This window comes from Gallus gallus, chromosome Z (genome assembly GCF_016699485.2).
Source record: "Gallus gallus isolate bGalGal1 chromosome Z, bGalGal1.mat.broiler.GRCg7b, whole genome shotgun sequence".
NCBI classification, from domain to species: Eukaryota; Metazoa; Chordata; class Aves; order Galliformes; family Phasianidae; genus Gallus; species Gallus gallus.
This window is the reverse complement of record NC_052572.1, coordinates 115,911-140,887: the sequence shown is the minus strand read 5'-3', so window position 1 is coordinate 140,887 and position 24,977 is coordinate 115,911. Positions and strand designations below refer to the sequence as shown.

General features: G+C 51.4%; 1 protein-coding gene across 1 annotated transcript in view; it reads right to left on the bottom strand.

Moving 5' to 3' along the window:
• Window positions 1-534: 534 nt before the first annotated feature.
• The window catches only part of LOC121108244 (mothers against decapentaplegic homolog 4-like), a 40,666-nt gene continuing 16,223 nt past the window's right edge, over window positions 535-24,977 (bottom strand). Inside the window, exons 3-9 of the mRNA XM_040655664.2 lie at window positions 22,485-22,676; window positions 19,358-19,498; window positions 16,943-17,059; window positions 14,074-14,124; window positions 11,381-11,564; window positions 8,724-8,892; window positions 535-2,931 (exon numbers count right to left, since the gene is read on the bottom strand). Of these exons, the coding sequence (XP_040511598.1) occupies window positions 2,785-2,931; window positions 8,724-8,892; window positions 11,381-11,564; window positions 14,074-14,124; window positions 16,943-17,059; window positions 19,358-19,498; window positions 22,485-22,676 (1,001 nt within the window). The 3' untranslated portion in view covers window positions 535-2,784. The remainder of the gene's footprint in view (window positions 2,932-8,723; window positions 8,893-11,380; window positions 11,565-14,073; window positions 14,125-16,942; window positions 17,060-19,357; window positions 19,499-22,484; window positions 22,677-24,977) is intronic.

The window sequence follows — 24,977 nt, the reverse complement described above, 5'->3', positions numbered from 1 at the left end:
TAATGGGTGCTAATAGGGGCTAATGAGGGCTAATGGGATCATTGGTGACTAATAGAGGCTAATGAGGACTAATGGGGTCACTGGGGGCTAATGAGTGCTAATATGGGCTAATGAGGCTTAATGGGGTCAGTGGGGGCTAATGGGTGCTAATAAAGGCTAATGAGGACTAATGGGGTTAATGGGTGCTAATAGGGGCTAATGGGGTCAGTGGGGGCTAATGGGTGCTAATAAGGGCTAATGAGAGCTAATGGAACCCATGGGGGCTAATGGGTGCTAATAGGGGATAATGAGGGCTAATGGGATCATTGGTGGCTAATAGGGGCTAATGAGGACTAATGGGGTCAATGGGGGCTAATGAGTGCTAATATGGGGTAATGAGGCTTAATGGGGTCAGTGGGCGCTAATGGGTGCTAATAGAGGCTAATGAGGACTAATGGGGTTAATGGGTGCTAATAGGCGCTAATGGGGCCAGTGGGGGCTAATGGGTACTAATAGGGGTAAATGAGAACTAATGGGGTCAATGGGGGCTAATAGGTACTAATAGGGGCTAATGGGGTCAATGCGGGCTAATGGGTGCTAATAGGGGCTAATGGGGTCAGCGGGGGCTAATGGGTGCTAATAAGGGCTAATGAGAGCTAATGGAACCAATGGGGGCTAATGGGTGCTAATAGGGGCTAATGAGGGCTAATGGGATCATTGGGGGCTAATGAGTGCTAACATGGGCTAATGAGGCTTAGTGGGATTAATGGGCGCTAATGGGTGCTAATAGAGGCTAATGAGGACTAATGGGGTCAGTGGGGGCTAATAGGCGCTAATGGGGTCAATGGGGGCTAATAGGTACTAATAGGGGCTAATGGGGTCAATGCGGGCTAATGGGTGCTAATAGGGGCTAATGGGGTCGGCGGGGGCTAATGCGTGCTAAGAAGGGCTAATGAGAGCTAATGGAACCAATGGGGGCTAATGGGTGCTAATAGGGGCTAATAAGGGCTAATGGGATCATTGGTGACTAATAGAGGCTAATGAGGACTAATGGGGTCACTGGGGGCTAATGAGTGCTAATATGGGCTAATGAGGCTTAATGGGGTCAGTGGGGGCTAATGGGTGCTAATAAAGGCTAATGAGGACTAATGGGGTTAATGGGTGCTAATAGGGGCTAATGGGGTCAGTGGGGGCTAATGGGTGCTAATAAGGGCTAATGAGAGCTAATGGAACCCATGGGGGCTAATGGGTGCTAATAGGGGATAATGAGGGCTAATGGGATCATTGGTGGCTAATAGGGGCTAATGAGGACTAATGGGGTCAATGGGGGCTAATGAGTGCTAATATGGGGTAATGAGGCTTAATGGGGTTAGTGGGCGCTAATGGGTGCTAATAGAGGCTAATGAGGACTAATGGGGTTAATGGGTGCTAATAGGCGCTAATGGGGCCAGTGGGGGCTAATGGGTACTAATAGGGGTAAATGAGAACTAATGGGGTCAATGGGGGCTAATAGGTACTAATAGAGGCTAATGGGGTCAATGCGGGCTAATGGGTGCTAATAGGGGCTAATGGGGTCAGCGGGGGCTAATGGGTGCTAATAAGGGCTAATGAGAGCTAATGGAACCAATGGGGGCTAATGGGTGCTAATAGGGGCTAATGAGGGCTAATGGGATCATTGGGGGCTAATGAGTGCTAACATGGGCTAATGAGGCTTAGTGGGATTAATGGGCGCTAATGGGTGCTAATAGAGGCTAATGAGGACTAATGGGGTCAGTGGGGGCTAATAGGCGCTAATGGGGTCAATGGGGGCTAATAGGTACTAATAGGGGCTAATGGGGTCAATGCGGGCTAATGGGTGCTAATAGGGGCTAATGGGGTCAGTGGGGGCTAATGGGTGCTAATAAGGGCTAATGAGAGCTAATGGAACCAATGGGGGCTAATGGGTGCTAATAGGGGATAATGAGGGCTAATGGAACCAGTGGGGGCTTATGGGTGCTAATAAGGGTTAATGAGGGCTAATGGGGGCTAATAGGTGCTAATAGGGGCTAATGAGGACTAATGGGGTCAATGGGGGCTAATGGGAGCTAATCAGGGCACGAGGTCTAATGGGGTCGATGGAGACTAATGAGTGTTAATAGGGGCTAATGAGGCCTAATGGGGTTAATGGGGGCTAATGGGTGCTAATAGGGGCTAATGAGGCCTAATAGGGTCAATGGGGGCTAATGGCTGCTAATAGGGGCTAATGAGGCCTAATGGGGTCAATGGGGGCTAATGGCTGCTAATAGGGACTAACGAGGACTAATTAGGGCCAATAGAAGTTAATGCATGTCAATGAGTGCTAATAGGTGCTAATAGGGACTAATGAGTACTAATTGAGGCCAATAGGAGCCAATGGGCATTAATGGGTGCTAATGGGGACGAAGGGGTGTCAATAGGTGCTAATGAGTGGTAATGAGAACTAATTGGGGCCAGTGAGTGCTGAAAGGTGTTAATAGGTGCTAATAGACATTAATAAGGACTAATTGGGGGCTAATAGGGGCCAATGGGTGGCAATGGGCGCCAATGGAGGCTAATAGGGACCAATGGGTGCCAATGGGTGCTAATGAGGACTAATTGGCACCAAGAGTGGCTAATGAGTGTCAAATGGTGTTAATGGGTGCTAATAGGATCTCATAAACGCTAACGAGGGCTAATTGGTACCAATGGGTGCCATTGAGTGCCAATAGACACCAATGGAGACCATTGAGTGCCAATGGGGGCCGAGAGAGACCGGCGGCCGTTCCGTTAAGAACTAATGAGCGCTAATTACTCACTAATTGCCGGCGCGATGCCACCCACAGAGCCCGGCCCGGGGATATTCCCGGCTACGGCCGCTGCCTGCGCCGCTGCCGCTGCCTGCGCCGTGGCTGCCTGTTGTTGCATCTGTCTGTGGCACTGTCGCAGATCAAACACCTGGAAGGGGGGGATATAGTGGGGTTTTTTGGGGGGAAAAAGGGCAATTTGGGGCAAAATTTGGGGTTTTGGGGGGATATAATGGGGTTTATGGGGGGAAATGGGGTTTTATGGGGGATAAATGGTGGTATAGGAAGCATAAAATGGGGTATAAGGAGGTGGAATGAGGGTATGGGGGGATAGAATGGGGGGATGGGGTTATAAGGGGGATATAGGAAGGATATAATGGGGTTTTTTGGGGGGAAAAAGGGCAATTTGGGGCAAAATGTGGGGTTTTGGGGGGATATAATGGGGTGTAGAGGGGGGAAATGGGGTTTTATGGGGGATAAATGGGGGTATGGGGGGATAGAATGGGGTATGGGGGGATAGAACGGGGGTATGGGGTTATAAGGGGGATATAGGGGGGATATAATGGTGTTTTTTGGGGGGAAAAAGGGCAATTTGGGGCAAAATGTGGGGTTTTGGGGGGATATAATGGGGTGTAGAGGGGGGAAATGGGGTTTTATGGGGGATAAATGGGGGTATGGGGGGATAGAATGGGGTATGGGGGGATAGAACGGGGGTATGGGGTTATAAGGGGGATATAGGGGGGATATAATGGTGTTTTTTTGGGGGAAAAAGGGCAATTTGGGGCAAAATGTGGGGTTTTGGGGGGATATAATGGGGTGTAGAGGGGGGAAATGGGGTTTTATGGGGGATAAATGGGGGTATGGGGGGATAGAATGGGGTATGGGGGGATAGAACGGGGGTATGGGGTTATAAGGGGGATATAGGGGGGATATAATGGTGTTTTTTTTGGGGGAAAAAGGGCAATTTGGGGCAAAATGTGGGGTTTTGGGGGGATATAATGGGGTGTAGAGGGGGGAAATGGGGTTTAATAAGGGATAAATGGTGGTATAGGAAGCATAAAATGGGGTATAAGGAGATGGAATGAGGGTATGGGGGGATAGAATGGGGGTATGGGGTTATAAGGGGGATATAGGGGGGATATAATGGGTTTTTTTGGGGGGAAAAAGGGCAATTTGGGGCAAAATTTGGGGTTTGGGGGGATACAATGGGGTTTATAGGGGGGAAATGGGGTTTTATGGGGGATAAATGGCGGTATAGGAAGCATAAAATGGGGTATAAGGAGATGCAATGGGAGTTTGGGGGATAGAATGGGGGTATGGGGTTATAAGGGGGATATAGGGGGGATATAGTGGGGTTTTTTGGGGGGGAAAAAGGGCAATTTGGGGCAAAATTTGGGGTTTTGGGGGGATATAATGGGGTGTAGAGGGGGGAAAGGGGGTTTTATGGGGATAAATGGGGGTATGGGGGGATAGAATGGGGTATGGGGGGATAGAATGGGGGTATGGGGTTGTAAGGGGGATATAGGGGGGATATAATGGGGTTTTTGGAGGGAAAAATGGCAATTTGGGGCAAAATTTGGGGTTTTGGGGGGATATAATGGGGTTTATAGGGGGGAAATGGGGTTTTATGGGGGATAAATGGGGGTATGGGGGGATAGAACGGGGTATAGGAGATAGAATGGGGGTATGGGGTCATAAGGGGGCATGGGGGGCATAATGGGTTTTTTGGGGGGGAAAAAGGGCAATTTGGGGCAAAATCTGGGGTTTGGGGGCGATATAATGGGGTTTATAGGGGGGAAATGGGGTTTTCAGGGGGGTAAATGAGGGTATGGGGGGGAAATGGGGTTTTGGGGGTAAAGGGACCCATAAATGGAACTCCCCCATCCTATAGGAGCACCCGTAGTACCTCCCCATATCCCCCATAAAACCCCCATATCCCCCCCTGATTCCCATATTGGACCCCCATATCCCCCCATAGGACCCCATATCCCCCCAAATATCCCCTCTATATCCCCCATATATCCCCCATAGGACCCCGTAAGACCCCATAGAACCCCCATATGCCCTAGAAAACCCCCATAGGGCCCCCATATCCCCTCCATAGGACCCCATAGAACGCCCTTAAGACCCTCCTATCCCCCCCATACCCCCATAGAGGCCCCATATCCCCCATAAAACCCCCATAAGACCCTCATAGGACCCCATATTCCCACCATAAGACCCCATAGGATGCCATATCCCCCCCATAAAACCCCATAGAGCCCCATATGCCCCACATAAGACCCCATAAGACCCCATATCCCCCCATAAGACCCCATAGGACCCCATATCCTCCCCATAAAATCCCATAGAGCCCCATATCCCCCACATAAGACCCCATAGGACCCCATATCCCCCCCGTTTCCCCCCAATAGGACCCCATATCCCCCCATATCCCTGCCATAAGACCCCATAGGACCCCATAGGACTCCATATCCCTCCCATAGTACCCCATATCCACCCATTTCCCCCCCATATCCCCCCCGTAAGACCCCATAGGACCCCATATCCCCCCCATAAGACCCCATAGGACCTCATATCCCCCCCACATCCCCCCCATAAGACCCCATATGCCCCCATTTCCCTCCATAGGACCCCATATCCCCCCCATAAGACCCTATAGGACCCCATATGCCCCCCATAAGACCCCTTAGGACCCAATATTCCCCCCATAGGACCCCATATCCCCCCCATTTCCCCCCCATAAAACCCCATATGCCCCCATTTCCCCCCCATAAAACCCCATATGCCCCCATTTCCCCCCATATCCCCATCATTTCCCCCCCATAGGACCCAATATCCCCCCCATAAAACCCCATAGGACCCCATATGCCCCCAATTCCCCCCCACATCCCCCCATATCCCCCCCCATAAGACCCCATAGGACCCCATATCCCCCCCATAGGACACCATATCCCCTCATTTCCCCCCCATAAGACCCCATAGGACCCCATATCCCCCCCCATTTCCCCCCCATAAAACCCCATATGCCCCCATTTCCCCCCATAGGACCCCATATCCCCCCCATTTCCCCCCCATAGGACCCAATATCCCCCCCATAAAACCCCATAGGACCCCATATGCCCCCCTTTACCCCCATAGGACCCCATATCCCCCCCATAGGACCCCATAGGACCCCATATCCGCCCATATCCCCGCCATAAGACCCCATAAGACCCCATAGGACCCCATATGCCCCCCATAACATCCCATAGGGCCCCATATCCCTGCCATAAGACCCCATAGGACCCCATATCCCCCCCATAAGACCCCATAGGACCCCATATCCCCCCCACACCCCCCCATAAGACCCCATAGGACCCCATATCCCCCCCATAAAACCCCATTTCTCCCCATATCCCCCCCATAAGACCCCATAGGACCCCATATCCCCCCCATAAGACCCCATAGGGCCCCATATCCCCCCCAGTTCCCCCCATAGGACCCCATATCCACCCATTTCCCCCCCATATCCCCCTGTAAGACCCCATAGGACCCCATATCCCCGCCATAAGACCCCATAGGACCCCATATCCCCCCCATATCCCCCCATAAGACCCCATAGGACCTCATATCCCCCCCACATCCCCCCCGTAAGACCCCATATGCCCCCATTTCCCTCCATAGGACCCCATATCCCCCCCATAAGACCCCTTAGGACCCCATATCCCCTCCATAGGACCCCTTATCCCCCCCATCTCCCCCCCATAAGACCCCATATGCCCCCATTTCCCCCCATAGGACCCCATATCCCCCCCATTTCCCCCCCATAGGACCCAATATCCCCCCCATAAAACCCCATAGGACCCCGTATGCCCCCATTTGCCCCCCACATCCCCCCCACAAGACCCCATAGGACCCCATTTCCCCCCCATAAGACCCCATAGGACCCCATATCCCCCCCATTTCACCCCCATAAAACCCCATATGCCGCCATTTCCCCCCATAGGACCCCATATCCCCCCCATAAGACCCCATAGGACCCCATATGCCCCCCATAAGACCCCATAGGACCCCATATCCCCCCCATATCCCCCCATAAGACCCCATAGGACCTCATATCCCCCCCACATCCCCCCCGTAAGACCCCATATGCCCCCATTTCCCTCCATAGGACCCCATATCCCCCCCATAAGACCCCTTAGGACCCAATATTCCCCCCATAGGACCCCATATCCCCCCCATTTCCCCCCCATAAGACCCCATAGGACCCCATATCCCCCCCCATTTCCCCCCCATAAAACCCCATATGCCCCCATTTCCCCCCATAGGACCCCATATCCCCCCCATTTCCCCCCCATAAAACCCCATATGCCCCCATTTCCCCCCATAGGACCCCATATCCCCCCCATTTCCCCCCCATAGGACCCAATATCCCCCCCATAAAACCCCATAGGACCCCCTATGCCCCCCTTTACCCCCATAGGACCCCATATCCCCCCCATAAGACCCCATAGGACCCCATATCCGCCCATATCCCCGCCATAAGACCCCATAAGACCCCATAGGACCCCATATGCCCCCCATAACATCCCATAGGGCCCCATATCCCTGCCATAAGACCCCATAGGACCCCATATCCCCCCCATAAGCCCCCATAGGACCCCATATGCCCCCCATAAGACCCCATAGGACCCCATATCCCCCCCACACCCCCCCATAAGACCCCATAGGACCCCATATCTCCCCCATATCCCCCCCATAAAACCCCATTTCTCCCCATATCCCCCCCATAAGACCCCATAGGACCCCATTCCCCCCCCATAAGACCCCATAGGACCCCATATGCCCCCATATCCCCCCCATAAGACCCCATAGGACCCCATTTCCCCCCCATCGGACCCCATATCCCCTCATTTCCCCCCCATAAGACCCCATAGGACCCCATATCCCCCCCATTTCCCCCCCATAAAACCCCATATGCCCCCATTTCCCCCCCATAAGACCCCATATCCCCCCCATTTCCCCCCCATAGGACCCAATATCCCCCCCATAAAACCCCATAGGACCCCCTATGCCCCCCTTTACCCCCATAGGACCCCATATCCCCCCCATAAGACCCCATAGGACCCCATATCCCCCCAAATCCCCCCCATAAGACCCCATAGGACCTCATATCCCCCCCACATCCCCCCCATAAGACCCCATATGCCCCCATTTCCCTCCATAGGACCCCATATGCCCCCCATAGGACCCCATATCCCCCCATTCCCCCCCCATAAGACCCCATAGGACCCCATATGCCCCCATATCCCCCCCATAAGACCCCATAGGACCCCATATCCCCCCCATAGGACCCCATATCCCCTCATTTCCCCCCCATAAGACCCCATAGGACCCCATATCCCCCCCCATTTCCCCCCCATAAAACCCCATATGCTCCCATTTCCCCCCATAGGACCCCATATCCCCCCATAAGACCCCATAGGACCCCATATACCCCTCATAAAACCCCATAGGACCCCATATGCCCCCATTTCCCCCCATAGGACCCCATATGCCCCCCCATATCCCCCCCATAAAACCCCATAGGACCCCATATGCCCCCATTTCCCCCCATAGCACCCCATATCCCTCCCATATCCCCCTCATATCCACCCCATAGGACCCAATATCCCCCCAATAAAAGCCCATAGGACCCCATATGTCCCCATTTACCCCCATATCCCCCCATTTCCCCCCCATAAGACCCCATAGGACCCCATATCCCCCCCACACCCCCCCATAAGACCCCATAGGACCCCATATCCCCCCCATAAAACCCCATTTCTCCCCATATCCCCCCCATAAGACCCCATAGGACCCCATATCCCCCCCATAAGACCCCATAGGACCCCATATCCCCCCCACATCCCCCCCATAAGACCCCATAAGACCCCATATCCCCTCCCCCCATACCCCCACCTTAATATAAGCGCTGGGATAGATCTTGTGCACGGCGTCCCCCGGCGCCCTCCCGGCTTCCCGATCCAGGTAATAGCTTTGCACGAACACGGCGTGGTCGCTCAGGCACCTCACCCACACGTCCCCTTCCCCTTTGCACTCCAGCTGCACCCCCTTCCCGATGTGCAACCTGCAACGTTCACCACTCTTGTGAACCCCCTTTGCACGACGGTGGCCATTTTGGTGCCCTATGGGGTCCCTATGGGGGTTATTGGAGTCCTATGGGGGTCCTAAAGGGGGTATGAGGGTCCTTTATTCTTCTTTTGCTTTCCTTTGCTGTATATAACCAATAAGGGAACAGTAATCACCACTGTTGTGAACCCCCTTTGCACGACGGCGGCCATCTTGGCCCCCTATGGGATCCCTATGGGGGTTATTGGGTTCCTATGGGGGTCCCATGGGGGATATGGGGGCTCTATTGGGGTTCTTTACTCTTCTTTTGCTTTCCTTTGCTGTATATAACCAATAAGGGAATCCTAATCACTGTTGTAAACCCCCTTTGCACGACGGCGGCCATCTTGGCCCTATATGGGATCCCCATGGGGGTTATTGGGTTCTTATGGGGGTCCCATGGGGGATATGGGGGCTCTATTGGGGTCCTTTACTCTCTTTCTGGTTTCCTTTGCTGCATCTAACAGTAATCACCACTGTTGTGAACCCCCTTTGCACGACGGCGGCCATCTTGGCCCCCTATGGGATCCCTATGGGGGTTATAGGGTTCCTATGGGGGTCCCATGGGGGATATGGGGGCTCTATTGGGGTCCTTTACTCTCTTTCTGGTTTCCTTTGCTGCATCTAACAGTAATCACCACTGTTGTGAACCCCCTTTGCACGACGGCGGCCATCTTGGCCCCCTATGGGATCCCTATGGGGGTTATAGGGTTCCTATGGGGGTCCCATGGGGGATATGGGGGCTCTATTGGGGTCCTTTACTCTCTTTCTGGTTTCCTTTGCTGCATCTAACAGTAATCACCACTGTTGTGAACCCCCTTTGCACGACGGCGGCCATCTTGGCCCCCTGTGGGGTCCCTATGGGGGTTATTGGGGTCCTATGGGGGTTCTATGAGGGATATGGGGGGGATAGGGAGGTCTTAAGGGGGTTCTGTGGGGTCCTGTGGGGGTCCTTTGCACTCCATCTGCTCCCATTTCCTATACAGAACCCATAAGGGAATCCTAATCACCACTGTAGTGAACCCCCTTTGCACGACGGCGGCCATCTTGGCCCTATATAGGGTCCCCATGGGGTTACTGGGGTCCTATGGGTGATATGGGGGTCCTTTGGGGTCCCTATGGGGTCCTAGGGGTTGCATGGGGGTCCTATGGGGGATATGGGGGTCCTTTGGGTTCTATAGGGTTTTTATGGGATCCTATGGGGGATGTGGGGTTCATATGGGGCCATATGGGGTCCTACGGGGGATATGGGGGTCCTATGGGGGATATGGGATCCTAGAGGGGATATGAGGGTCCCACGGGGGTCCTTTGGGTTCTATGGGGTTTTTATGGGGGATATGGGAGTCCTATGGGGTCTTATAGGTCGCATGGGGGTCCTACAGGGGATATGGGGGTGCAGTGGGGGTCCTATGGGGGATATGGGGTTTCTGTAGGGGATATGGTGTCCTATGGGTTGCTTGGGGGTCCTATGGGGGTCCTGTGGGTGCTATGGGGATTTTATGGGGGATATGGGGGTCCTATGTATGCTGGGGGGGGATATGGGGTTTCTGTGGGGGATATGGGGTCCCTATGGGGTCCTATGGGGGATATGAAGGTGTTACAGGGGTACTTCGGGTACTACGGGGGTCCTATGGGGTATATGGGATATCTATGGAGGGATATGGAGTCCAATGGGGGATATGGGATACCTACGGGGTATATGGGATCTTATGGGGGTTCTATGGGTGCTGTGGGGGTCCGATGGGGAATATGGGATCCTGTGGGGGATATGGGGGTCCTATGGGTGCTGGGGGGATATGGAGATCATATGGGGGATGAGAGAGTCCTATGGGGTATATGGGATACTTATGGGGTATATGGGATCCTATGGGGGTTCTTTGGGTGCTATGGGGGTTCTTTGGGGGTATATGGGATCCTATGGGGGATATGGGGTCCTATGGGCCCTGGGGTGGTTCTATGGGGGTTGGGGTGGATATGGGATTTCTATGGGAGATATGGGGTCCTATGGGCTTTTATGGGTCACATGGGATCCTTTGGGTACTATAGGGGTCCTTATGGGGTATATGGAATCCTATGGGGGATATGGGTCCTATAGGGAATATAGAGTACCTATGGGGTATATGGGATCCTATGGAGGATATGGGGTCTTATGGGGGATATGGGATACCTATGGGGTGTATGCGATACCTATGGGATATATGGGATTGTATCGGGGTTATGAGGTCTTATGGGTGCTGGTGGGTTCCTATGGGTGCTGGGGGGGATATGGAGTTCCTATGGGGTATGGGAGAATCCTATAGCGTATACAGAATATCTATGGGATATATAGGATCCTATGGGGTATATGCGATACCTATGAGGTATATGGGGTCCTATGGGGGGATATGGGGTCCTATGGGTCCTGCTGGGTTCCTATGGGTTCAGGGGGGAAAGGGGGGAGTCCTCACCGTGCTCTCTCAATGGCTTCGGTGCGATGGACATTGGACAGCTGCCCCAAACAGAAGCGGTCGCCTCCCGACGGATCCACGTAACCGTCCACGGTGACCACGGGACAACTGGAAGGGACCTTAAAGGTCTCCCCGACCTGAACGTCCATCTCGAAATAGGCGATGGAACACCAATATTCCGGGGCTGGAAAAAAAAAAAAACACCTCACTATGCATCTTCCAGGACCTGTGAGTCATTATTTCAGCAAGCAGTACCTGGCTTGCTAAAGCATCACCTTCATTATCCACCTTCCAGGACCTGCAGGTGCGTATTTTAGCTGCCAAAGCACTCACTCACCCTCACTATCCACCTTCCAGGACCTGTGAGTCATTATTTCAGCCAGCAGAACCTGGCTTGCCAAGGAATCACCCTCACTATCCACCTTCCAGGACCTGCAGCTGTGCATTCCAGCTGCCAAAACACGGCTTGACAAAGAATCACCCTCACTATCCACCTTCCAGGACCTGTGAGTCATTATTTCAGCAAGCAGTACCTGGCTTGCTAAAGCATCACCTTCATTATCCACCTTCCAGGACCTGCAGGTGCGTATTTTAGCTGCCAAAGAACTCACTCACCCTCACTATCCACCTTCCAGGACCTGTGAGTCATTATTTCAGCCAGCAGAACCTGGCTTGCCAAGGAATCACCCTCACTATCCACCTTCCAGGACCTGCAGGTGCGTATTTTAGCTGCCAAAGCACTCACTCACCCTCACTATCCACCTTCCAGGACCTGTGAGTCATTATTTCAGCCAGCAGAACCTGGCTTGCCAAGGAATCACCCTCACTATCCACCTTCCAGGACCTGCAGCTGTGCATTCCAGCTGCCAAAACACGGCTTGACAAAGAATCACCCTCACTATCCACCTTCCAGGACCTGTGAGTCATTATTTCAGCAAGCAGTACCTGGCTTGCTAAAGCATCACCTTCATTATCCACCTTCCAGGACCTGCAGGTGCGTATTTTAGCTGCCAAAGCACTCACTCACCCTCACTATCCACCTTCCAGGACCTATGAGTCATTATTTCAGCCAGCAGAACCTAGCTTGCCAAAGAATCACCCTCACTATCCACCTTCCAGGACCTGCAGCTGTGCATTCCAGCTGCCAAAACACGGCTTGACAAAGAATCACCCTCACTATCCACCTTCCAGGACCTGTGAGTCATTATTTCAGCAAGCAGTACCTGGCTTGCTAAAGCATCACCTTCATTATCCACCTTCCAGGACCTGCAGGTGCGTATTTTAGCTGCCAAAGCACTCACTCACCCTCACTATCCACCTTCCAGGACCTGTGAGTCATTATTTCAGCCAGCAGAACCTGGCTTGCCAAGGAATCACCCTCACTATCCACCTTCCAGGACCTGCAGCTGTGCATTCCAGCTGCCAAAACACGGCTTGACAAAGAATCACCCTCACTATCCACCTTCCAGGACCTGTGAGTCATTATTTCAGCAAGCAGTACCTGGCTTGCTAAAGCATCACCTTCATTATCCACCTTCCAGGACCTGCAGGTGCGTATTTTAGCTGCCAAAGCACTCACTCACCCTCACTATCCACCTTCCAGGACCTGTGAGTCATTATTTCAGCCAGCAGAACCTGGCTTGCCAAGGAATCACCCTCACTATCCACCTTCCAGGACCTGCAGCTGTGTATTTCAGCTGCCAAAACACGGCTTGACAAAGAATCACCCTCACTATACACCTTCCAGGACCTGTGAGTCATTATTTCAGCAAGCAGAATCTGGCTTGCCAAAGAATCACCTTCACTATCCACCTTCCAGGACCTGCAGGTGCGTATTTTAGCTGCCAAAGCACTCACTCACCCTGACTGTACACCTTCCAGGACCTGCAGCTGATTATTTCAGCCAGCAGGACCTGGCTTGGCACAAAACCACCCTCACTATCCACCTTCCAGGACCTGCAGATGAGTATTTTAGCTGCCAAATATGGCTTGCCAAAGAATCACTTTCACTATCCACCTTCCAGGACCTGCAGGTGCGTATTTTAGCTGCCACTCACCCTCACTATGCACCTTCCAGGACCTGTAAATGATTACTTCAGCCAGCAGGACTTGGCTTACCAAAAAAACACCCTCACTCCACCCCTTCCAGGACCTGTGAGTTACTTATATACCAACCAGGACCCAACCTGCCCCAAAATCAGCCTCACTACACCCCTTCCAGGACCTGCAGGTTAGTTATACACCACCCAGGACCCCAAATCAGCCTCTCTACACCCCTTCCAGGACCTGTGGGTTGCTTCTACACCACCCAGGCCTCACTACACCCCTTCCAGGACCTATGGGTTACTTATACACCACCCAGGACCCAAAGTCAGCCTCACTACACCCCTTCCAGGACCTGCGGGTTGCTTATACACCACCCAGGACCCAAAATCAGCCTCACTACACCCCTTCCAGGACCTGTGGGGTGCTAATACAGCAACCAGGCCTCACTACACCCCTTCCAGGACCTGTGAGTTACTTACATACCAACCAGGACCCAACCTGCCCCAAGATCAGCCTCACTACACCCCTTCCAGGACCTGTGGGTTGCTTCTACACCACCCAGGCCTCACTACCCCCCTTCCAGGACCTGTGGGTTGCTTCTACACTGCCCAGGCCTCACTACACCCCTTCCAGGACCTGGCACTCACCAGGATGGTTGGAGATGGGCGGTTGGAAGGCGAGCTCGTTGTGCACCGGCCCTGAGGGGACACAAAATGGCCGCCGCGCTTCACTTCCGCTCCACTTTCACTTCACTTCGATCCCACTCCACTTCCACTTCACTTCCACTTCAGTTTCCCATTCACTTCCCTTTCACTTCACTTCCACTTCGCTTCAGCTTCACTTCCAATTTTGTTTCCCATTTACTTCATTTCCACTCCACTTTCACTTCACTTCCACTTCACTTTTGTTTCCCACTCACTTCACTCCCCCATTCACTTCACTTCCACTTCACTCCACTTTCACTTCACTTCCACTTCGCTTCCACTTCACTTTTGTGTCCCATTCACTTCACTTTCACTTCACTTCCACTCCACTTCCACTTCACTTCCACTTCACTTTTGTTTCCGATTCACTTCACTTCCAATTCACTTCCACTTCAGTTTCACTTCACTTCCACTTCACTTTTGTTTCCCATTCACTTCACTTCCACTTCACTTCCACTTCAGTTTCACTTCACTTCCACTTCACTTTTGTTTCCCATTCACTTCACTTCCACTTCACTTTCACTCTTTTTACTTCACTTTTGCTTCACTTCCACTTCTGTTTCTCATTCACTTCACTTCCACTTCAGTTCCGCTTCACTTTTAATTTTGTTTCCCATTCACTTCACTTCCACTCCACTTTCACTTCCACTTCACTTCCACTTCACTTTTGTTTCCCATTCACTTCACTTCCACTTCACTTTCACTTTGTTTTCACTTCGCTTTCACTTCACTTCCACTTCAGTTTCCCATTCACTTCACTTCCACTCCACTTTCACTTCACTTCCACTTTGCTTCCACTTCACTTCTGTTTCCCATTCACTTCCACTTCACTTTCACTTTGTTTTCACTTCACTTTCACTTCAGTTTCCCATTCACTTCACTTCCACTCCACTTTCACTTCACTTCCACTTCACTTCTGTTTCCCATTCACTTTACTTCCACTTCACTTTCACTTCAGTTTCCCATTCGCTTCCACTTCACTTTCGCTTCACTTTTGTTTCCCATTCACTCCCCCATTCACTTCACTTCCTCTTCACTTTGCTTTCACTTCATTTCTGCTTCCCTTTCACTTTTGTTTCCCATTCACTACACTTCCCCTTTCACTTCGCTTCCACTTCGCTTTCACTTCACTTTTGTTTCCCATTCACTTCAGTTTCACTTTGTTTTCACTTCACTTTCACTTTTCTTCACTTTCACTTTACTTCCACTTCAGTTTCCCATTCATTTCCACTTCACATTCACTTCGCTTCCAATTCACTTTCACTTCACTTTCGCTTCACTTCTGTTTCCCATTCATTTCACTTCCACTTCACTTCCACTCCACTTTCACTTCACTTTCGCTTCACTTCTGTTTCCCATTCACTTCACTTCCACTCCACTTTCACTTCACTTTTGCTTCACATTAACTTCATTTCCCCATTCGCTTTCACTTCCACCTCCACTTCCACTCCCACTCTCGCTCTCATTTTCCCCCCCCACTTCCCCTTCCGTTTCTCCCCCACCCCCACTTCCCCTTCCACCTTTACTTCCCCTTCCCCTTTCTCTTCCCTTTTACTTCCACTGTCGCATCCATCCCACTTCCACCATTACTTCCACTCCACATTCACTTCCACTTCCACTCCCACTTCCCCCTTTACTTCAGCCTTCACATCCACTTCCACTTCCAGCTTTCCTCCCACTTCCACCCTCACTTCCACTCCGCATTCACTTCCACCTCCACTTCCCCTCCCACTTTCAGCTTTCACTTCCACTTCCACTTCCCATCCATCCCACTTCCACCATTACTTCCACTCCGCATTCACATCCACTTCCACTTCCAGCTTTACTCCCACTTCCACCCTCACTTCCACTTCCACTTCCGCCTTCACATCCATCCCACTTCCACCATCACTTCCACTCCGCATTCGCTTCCACTTCCACTCCCACTTCCCCCTTTACTTCAGCCTTCACATCCACTTCCACTTCCAGCTTTCCTCCCACTTCCACCCTCACTTCCACTTCCACTTCCACCTTTACTTCCCCTCCCCTTCCCCTTTTACTTCCACTTCCGCCTTCACATTCACCCCACTTCTCCCACCGCTTTCACTCCGCATTCACTTCCGCTCTCACTCCCCTTCCCGCTCTCCCTTCCACCTCCCCCCCCTCCCACTTCCCCTTCCGTTTCCTCCCCCCCACTTCCAGCTTTCCTCCCACTTCCACCCTCACTTCCACTTCCACTTCCACCTTTACTTCCCCTCCCCTTCCCCTTTTACTTCCACTTCCGCCTTCACATTCACCCCACTTCTCCCACCGCTTTCCCTCCACATTCACTTCCGCTCTCACTCCCCTTCCCGCTCTCCCTTCCACCTCCCCCCCCCACTTCCCCTTCCGTTTCCTCCCCCCCACTTCCACCCTCACTTCCACTTCCACCTTTACTTCCCCTCCCTTTCCCCTTTTACTTCCACTTCCGCCTTCACATCCATCCCACTTCCACCATCACTTCCACTCCGCATTCGCTTCCACCTCCACTCCCACTTCCCCCTTTACTTCAGCCTTCACATCCACTTCCACTTCCAGCTTTCCTCCCACTTCCACCCTCACTTCCACTTCCACCTTTACTTCCCCTCCCCTTCCCCTTTTACTTCCACTTCCGCCTTCACATTCACCCCACTTCTCCCACCGCTTTCACTCCGCATTCACTTCCGCTCTCACTCCCCTTCCCCCTCTCCCTTCCACCTCCCCCCCCTCCCACTTCCCCTTCCGTTTCCTCCCCCCCCAACCCCACTTCCCCTTCCCCTTCCGGGTCCTGGCAGCTCTATAAAGACCCACTCACAGTAATGCCCCGGGTGGAGGGGGGGGTGGTGCTGCAGGTGACCGTTCTGATGGTGAGGGATGGCGGAAGGATACGCCGCGCCGCGGCTTCCGCTCCACCCTCCGTTACCGCCGCTGTCTGAGGACAGGAAACGGGGGCGGAAACTTCCGGCGCCGCCGGAAGTACTTCCGCCATCCACCCATACGGGAGGGGGGAATGCCTGAGGGGAGGGGGGCCCAAAGGAGGGGGATGGGGGGAACCCAATGGGACGTGGAGGGCCTTAATGGGACCCCAATGGGATGTGGGGATCCCAAAGAGACCCCAATGGGATATAGGGACCCCAACGGGATATGGTGACCCCAATGGAACATCAATAGGACACAGAAGCCCCCGATAGGACACGGCGACCCCAATGGGACCCCAATAGGACACAGAGACCCCAGTGGGATCCCAGTAGGGACATGGAGGTCCCCAATGGGATATGGGGACCCCAAAGGGATATGGGGACCCCAGTGGGACCCCAATGGGATATAGGAACCCCAATGGGACATGGAGGACCCCAATGGGATATAGGGACCCCAATAAGAATACGGAACTCCCCAATGCGATGTAGGGACCCCAATGAGACCCCAATGGGCTATAGGGACCCCTATAGGGACACAGAGGAACCCAATGGGATATAGGGATCCCAATGGGATATAGGAACCTCAATGGTATATGGGGACCCCAATGACCCCCCAATGGGATATAGGGACCCCAATGGAATATAGGGACCCCAATAGGGACAGGGAGGACCCCAATGGGATATAAGGACCCCAATGGGATATAGGGACCCCAATGGGACCCCAATGGGATACAGGAACCCCAGTGGGGTATAGCGATCCCAATGAGACCCCAATGGGTTATAGGGACACCAACGGGATATAGGGACCCCAATGGGACCCCAATGGGATATAGGGACCCCAATGAGACCCCAATGGGATATAGGGACCCCAATGGGAAGTGGGGACCCCAATGGGATATAGGGACCCCAATGGGATATAGGGACCCCAATGGGTTATAGGGACACCAATGGGATATAGGAACCCCAATGGGATATAGAGACCCCAATGAGACCCCAATGGGGTATAGGGACCCCATCGGGATATAGGAACCCCAATGGGGATATAGGGACTCCAATGGATTATAGGGACCCCAATGGGATATAGGGACCCCAATGGGACCCCAATGGGTTATACGGACACCAATGGCATATGGGGACTCCAATGGGATATAGGGACCCCAATGGGATATGGAGACCCCAATGAAACCCCAATGGGTTATAGGGACACCAGTGGGATATGGGGACCCCAATGGGATATAGGGACACCAAGGGGATATAGGGACCCCAATGGGACCCCAATGGGATATAGGGACCCCAATGGGACCCATAGGAGCCCCAACGGGATATAGGGATCCCAATGGGAAGTGGGGACCCCAATGGGATATAGGGACCCCAATGGGATATAGAGACCCCAATGAGACCCCAATGGGGTATAGGGACCCCATCGGGATATAGGAACCCCAATGGGACCCCAATGGGGATATAGGGACTCCAATGGATTATAGGGACCCCAATGGGATATAGGGACCCCAATGGGACCCCAATGGGTTATATGGACACCAATGGCATATGGGGACTCCAATGGGATATAGGGACCCCAATGGGATATGGAGACCCCAATGAAACCCCAATGGGTTATAGGGACACCAGTGGGATATGGGGACCCCAATGGGACCCCAATGGGATATAGGGACACCAAGGGGATATAGGGACCCCAATGGGACCCCAATGGGATATAGGGACCCCAATGGGACCCATAGGAGCCCCAACGGGATATAGGGACCCCAATGGGGATACAGGGACCCCAATAGGGACAGGGAGGACCCCAGTGGGATATAGGAACCCCAATGGGACCCCAATGGGGATATAGGGACTCCAATGGGATATGGGGACTCCAATGGGATATAGGGACCCCAATGGGATATAGGGACCCCAACGGGATATAGGGACCCCAATGGGGATACAGGGACCCCAATAGGGACAGGGAGGACCCCAATGGGATATAGGAACCCCAATGGGATATAGGGACCCCAATGGGATATAGGGACCCCAAAGGGATATGGGGACCCCAATGAAACCCCAATGGGTTATAGGGACACCAGTGGGATATGGGGACCCCAATGGGATATAGGGACACCAAGGGGATATAGGGACCCCAGTGGGATATAGGGACCCCAGTGAGACCCCAATGGGATATAGGGACCCCAATGGGACCCCAACGGGATATAGGGACCCCAATGGGACCCCAATAGGGCCACGTTGGGACCCCAAGGGCCGTATGGACCGTTATGGGGTCGTTGGGGGCCTTTCGGGGCGCCCCTTCGGCCACTCACTGTGGTGATAGGTCGCCGGTTGGGCCGGGAAACCGTTCTGAGCCGCCGCCGCCGCCGCCGCTGCCGCCGCCGCCTGCGGTCCCGGAGCCAACGGGAGGAGAGAGTCGTTATGGGCGCCCGGTAATACGGTGGGGGGTTGGCCTGGGAGGACCGGAGATCATAGAGTAGGCAACAGAGCGGCCGCTTCCGGGCCGGCCATCTTGGAGTGGAGGATTGGCGTTAAGAAGGGGGAGGAGGACTTTTGACCATAGAGTTTTGGCTAGAGCGGCCATTTTGGATTGGAGGACTGGCGTTAAGAAGGGGGAGGAGGACTTTTGACCATACAGTTTTGTATAGAGTGGCCGTTTTGGGGTGGCCATCTTGGAGTGGAGGATTGGCGTTAGGAAGTGGGGGGGACTTCTGACCATTGAGTTTTATATAGAGTGGCTGTTTTGGGGCGGCCATCTTGGAGTGGAGGACTGGCGTTAAGAAGGGGGAGGAGGACTTTTGACCATACAGTTTTGTATAGAGTGGCCGTTTTGGGGTGGCCATCTTGGAGTGGAGGATTGGCGTTAGGAAGTGGGGGGGACTTCTGACCATTGAGTTTTATATAGAGTGGCTGTTTTGGGGCGGCCATCTTGGAGTGGAGGACTGGCGTTAAGAAGGGGGAGGAGGACTTTTGACCATAGAGTTTTGTATAGAGTGGCCGTTTTGGGGTGGCCATTTTGGATTGGAGGATTGGCGTTAGGAAGTGGGGGGGACTTCTGACCATAGAGTTTTATATAGAGTGGCTGTTTTGGGGCGGCCATCTTGGAGTGGAGGATTGGCGTTAAGAAGGGGGAGGGGGGGAACTTTTGACCATAGAGTTTAGGCTAGAGGGGCCGTTTTGGGGGTGGCCATCTTGGAGTGGAGGATTGGTGTTAAGAAGGGGGGGTGGGGGGGACTTTTGACCATAGAGTTTAGGCTAGAGGGGCTGTTTTGGGGGTGGCCATTTTGGATTGGAGGACTGGCGTTAAGAAGGTGGGGGGGACTTTTGACCATAGAGTTTAGGCTAGAGGGACCGTTTTGGGGGTGGCCATTTTGGAGTGGAGGACTGGCGTTAAGAAGGGGGAGGAGGACTTTTGACCATAGAGTTTTGTATAGAGTGGCTGTTTTGGGGTGGCCATTTTGGATTGGAGGACTGGCGTTAAGAAGGTGGGGGGGACTTTTGACCATAGAGTTTAGGCTAGAGGGGCCATTTTGGGGGTGGCCATTTTGGAGTGGAGGACTGGCGTTAAGAAGGGGGAGGAGGACTTTTGACCATAGAGTTTTGTATAGAGTGGCCGTTTTGGGGTGGCCATCTTGGAGTGGAGGATTGGCGTTAGGAAGTGGGGGGGACTTCTGACCATAGAGTTTTATATAGAGTGGCTGTTTTGGGGGCGACCATCTTGGATTGGAGGTCCTGCAGGATGATGGATGAGTTATTAACAGACTAATAAGAGTATTAATGGGATTAACGGGATTGCTGATTGATTAATGGGATTCTTGGTGAGTTATTCATGGTCTATCGGCGTTATTAATGGGATTTAATGGCAGTGTTGATGGATTAATGGCATTACTAATGGGATTTTTAGTAGATTAATAAGATCATAAATAGATTAATTGGATTATTAATGGAGTGATGGGTTTATTAATGACGCAATTGATGTATTAATGTGATTGAAGATACATTAATGGCATTATAAATAATCTAATGTGGTTATTAATGAATTTGGGACATTATTAATAAGATTACTGATTGATTAATACGATTACTAATAGGTTAATGTGGTTATAATTAGACTAATAGAATTACTAATGCATTAACGGGGTTATTAATGGGATTACTAATGGATTAATGGAATTATTATTGGGATTATGAGGTTAATAACGGGATTAATGGGATTATTGGTGGGTTAATGGGATTATTGATGGGATTGATGGGATTATTGATGGGTTGATGGGGTTATTAATGGGTTGATGGGGTTATTAATGGGATTATTGATGGATTGATGGGATTATTGATGGGTTAACGGGATTACTGATGGGTTGATGGGGTTATTAATGGGATTATTGACAGATTGATGGGATTATTGATGGGATTATGGAATAAATGACGGGATTAAGGATGCGATTAATGGGATTACGGATGGATTAATGGGATTATTGATGAAATGAAGCCCTAATAGCCGCAATTAAGGACATAACGAGGCCCGCGGCGGCCATCTTGGAACTCACTGCTGGACGCCACCGGGATAGGAGGGAAGGTGGGACCGTTAATGGGATTACTGATGGATTAATGGGATTATTGATGGATTGATGGGGTTATTGATGGGTTAATGGGATTATTGATGGGTTAATGGGATTATTGATGGGTTAATGGGATTATTGATGGATTGATGGGGTTATTGATGGGTTAATGGGATTATTGATGGGTTAATGGGATTATTGATGGGATTGATGGGATTATTGATGGGTTAATGGGATTATTGATGGATTGATGGGGTTATTGATGGGTTAATGGGATTATTGATGGGTTAATGGGATTATTGATGGGATTGATGGGATTATTGATGGGTTAATGGGATTATTGATGGGATTGATGGGATTATTGATGGGTTAATGGGATTATTGATGGGTTAATTGGATTATTGATAGATTGATGGAATTATTGTTGGATTGATGGGATTACTGATGGGTTGATGGGATTATTGATGGATTGATGGGGTTATTAATGGGATTATTGATGGGTTAATGGGATTACTGATGGGATTAATGGGACTATTGATAGATTGATGGGACTATTGATGGGTTAATGGGATTATTGATGGGTTAATGGGATTATGGATGGATTGATGGCATTATTGATGGATTGATGGGACTATTGATGGGATTGATGGGATTATTGATGGGTTAATGGGATTATTGATGGGTTAATGGGATTATTGATGGATTGATGGCATTATTGATGGATTGATGGGACTAATGATGCGATGATGGAATAAACAATGGGATTAAGGATGGGATTAATGGGATTACGGATGGATTAATGGGATTATTGATTAAATGAAGCCCTAATAGCCACAATTAAGGACATAACGAAGCCCGCGGCGGCCATCTTGGAACTCACTGCTGGACGCCACCGGGATAGAAGGGAAGTTGGCGGCTCCGGTTTCCGTAGCGCCGCTGTAGGCCTCAGCGGGAGCTCTACCGCCCGGTGGGTGTTGGATGGTCTGAACCGAATGGCCGTCGGTGGAGGAGAGGGAGGGCTGAGCTTCGAAGTCGGGGACGTATTCGTCCTTCACCAACAAACTGGACGGGGCTCCCCCCGAAAAAGAATAACATACGCACAAAGCCACTGGAACCCCCCGAATCTTCATTCACTCCCACTTTGCCACCCCAAAACAGCCCCAAAATGGCACTTCTGGACCCCAAAATGGTACTTTTCGACCCCAAAATGACACTCTTCGACCCCAAATCCCAAAAGAATGGCACTTTTTGACCCCAAATCCCAACAAAATGACACTTTTCGACCCCAAATAGCCCCCAAATGGCACTTCTTGATACCAAATAACGCCAAAATGGCACTTTTGGACCCCAAAATGCCTCTTTTCGACCCCAAATCTTCACTCAGTCCCACTTTGCCACCCCAAAACAGCCCCAAAATGGCACTTTTGGACCCCAAAATGGTACTTTTCGAGCCCAAATCCCCCCAAAATGGTATTTTTTGACACCAAATCCCCCCAAAATGGGATTTTTGACCCCAAAATGGCACTTTTTGACCCCAAAATGGTACTTCTTGAGCCCAAATCCCCCAAAAATGGCATTTTTTGACCCCCAAATAGCCCCAAAATGGCACTTTTCGACCCCAAATCCCCCCAAAATTCCCCTTTTTGACCCCAAAATGGCACTTTTGGGCCCCAAAATGCCTCTTTTCGACCCCAAATCTTCATTCACTCCCACTTTGCCACCCCAAAACAGCCCCAAAATGGCACTTTTGGACCCCAAAATGGTACTTTTCGAGCCCAAATCCCCCCAAAATGGCATTTTTTGACACCAAATCCCCCCAAAATGGGATTTTTGACCCCAAAATGGCACTTTTGGACCCCCAAATAACCCCAAAATGGCACTTTTGGACCCCAAATCCCCCCAAAATTCCCCTTTTTGACCCCAAAATGGCACTTTTGGACCCCAAAATGGTACTTTTTGAGCCCAAATCCTCCAAAAATGGCACTTTTTGACACCAAATCCCCCCAAAATGGAATTTTTGACCCCAAAATGGCACTTTTGGACCCCAATAACCCCCAAAATTCCACTTCTGGACGCAAAATACCCTAAAAAAGGCACTTTTTGACCCCAAAAATGGCACTTTTTGACCCCCAAATAACCCCAAAATGGCACTTTTGGACCCCAAATCCCCCCCAAATTCCCCATTTTGACCCCAAAATGGCACTTTTCGACCCCAAAATGACACTCTTCGACCCAAAATCCCAAAAGAATGGCACTTTTTGACACCAAATCCCCCCAAAATTCCCCTTTTCTACCCCAAATAACCCCAAAATGGCACTTTTGGACCCCAAAATTCCCCTTTTTGACCCCAAAATTCCCCTTTTGGACCCCAAATACCCCAAAATGGCACTTTTGGACCCCAAAATTCCCCTTTTTGACCCCAAATCCCCCCCAAAATGGCACTTTTTGACCGCAAAATTCCCCTTTTGGACCCCAAATCCCCCCCAAAAATAGCACTTTTGGACCCCAAAATGGCAATTTTTGACCCCAAATCCCACCCAAAATTCCCCTTTTGGACCCCAAATAACCCCAAAATGGCACTTTTTGACCCCAAAATGGCACTTTTTGAGCCCAAAATGGCACTTTTGGACCCCAAAATTCCCCTTTTGGACCCCAAATCCCCCCCAAAAAAGGCACTTTTTGACCCCAAAATTCCCCTTTTCGACCCCAAAAAAGGCACTTTTTGACCCCAAAATGGTACTTTTTGAGCCCAAATCCCCCCAAAATGGCATTTTTTGACCCCCAAATAGCCCCAAAATGGCACTTTTCGACCCCAAATCCCCCCAAAATTCCCCTTTTTGACCCCAAAATGGCACTTTTGGGCCCCAAAATGCCACTTTTCGACCCCAAATCTTCACTCAGTTCCACTTTGCCACCCCAAAACAGCCCCAAAATGGCACTTTTGGACCCCAAAATGGTACTTTTCGAGCCCAAATCCCCCCAAAATGGTATTTTTTGACACCAAATCCCCCCAAAATGGGATTTTTGACCCCAAAATGGCACTTTTGGACCCCAAATCCCCCCAAAATTCCCCTTTTTGACCCCAAAATGGCACTTCTGGACCCCAAAATTCCCCTTTTGGACCCCAAATAACCCCAAAATGGCACTTTTGGACCCCAAAATTCCCCTTTTAGACCCCCAATAACCCCAAAATGGCACTTTTGGACCCCAAAATTCCCCTTTTGGACCCCAAATCCCCCCCAAAATGGCACTTTTTGACCGCAAAATTCCCCTTTTGGACCCCAAATCCCCCCCAAAATGGCACTTTTTGACCGCAAAATTCCCCTTTTGGACCCCAAATAACCCCAAAATGGCACTTTTGGACCCCAAATCC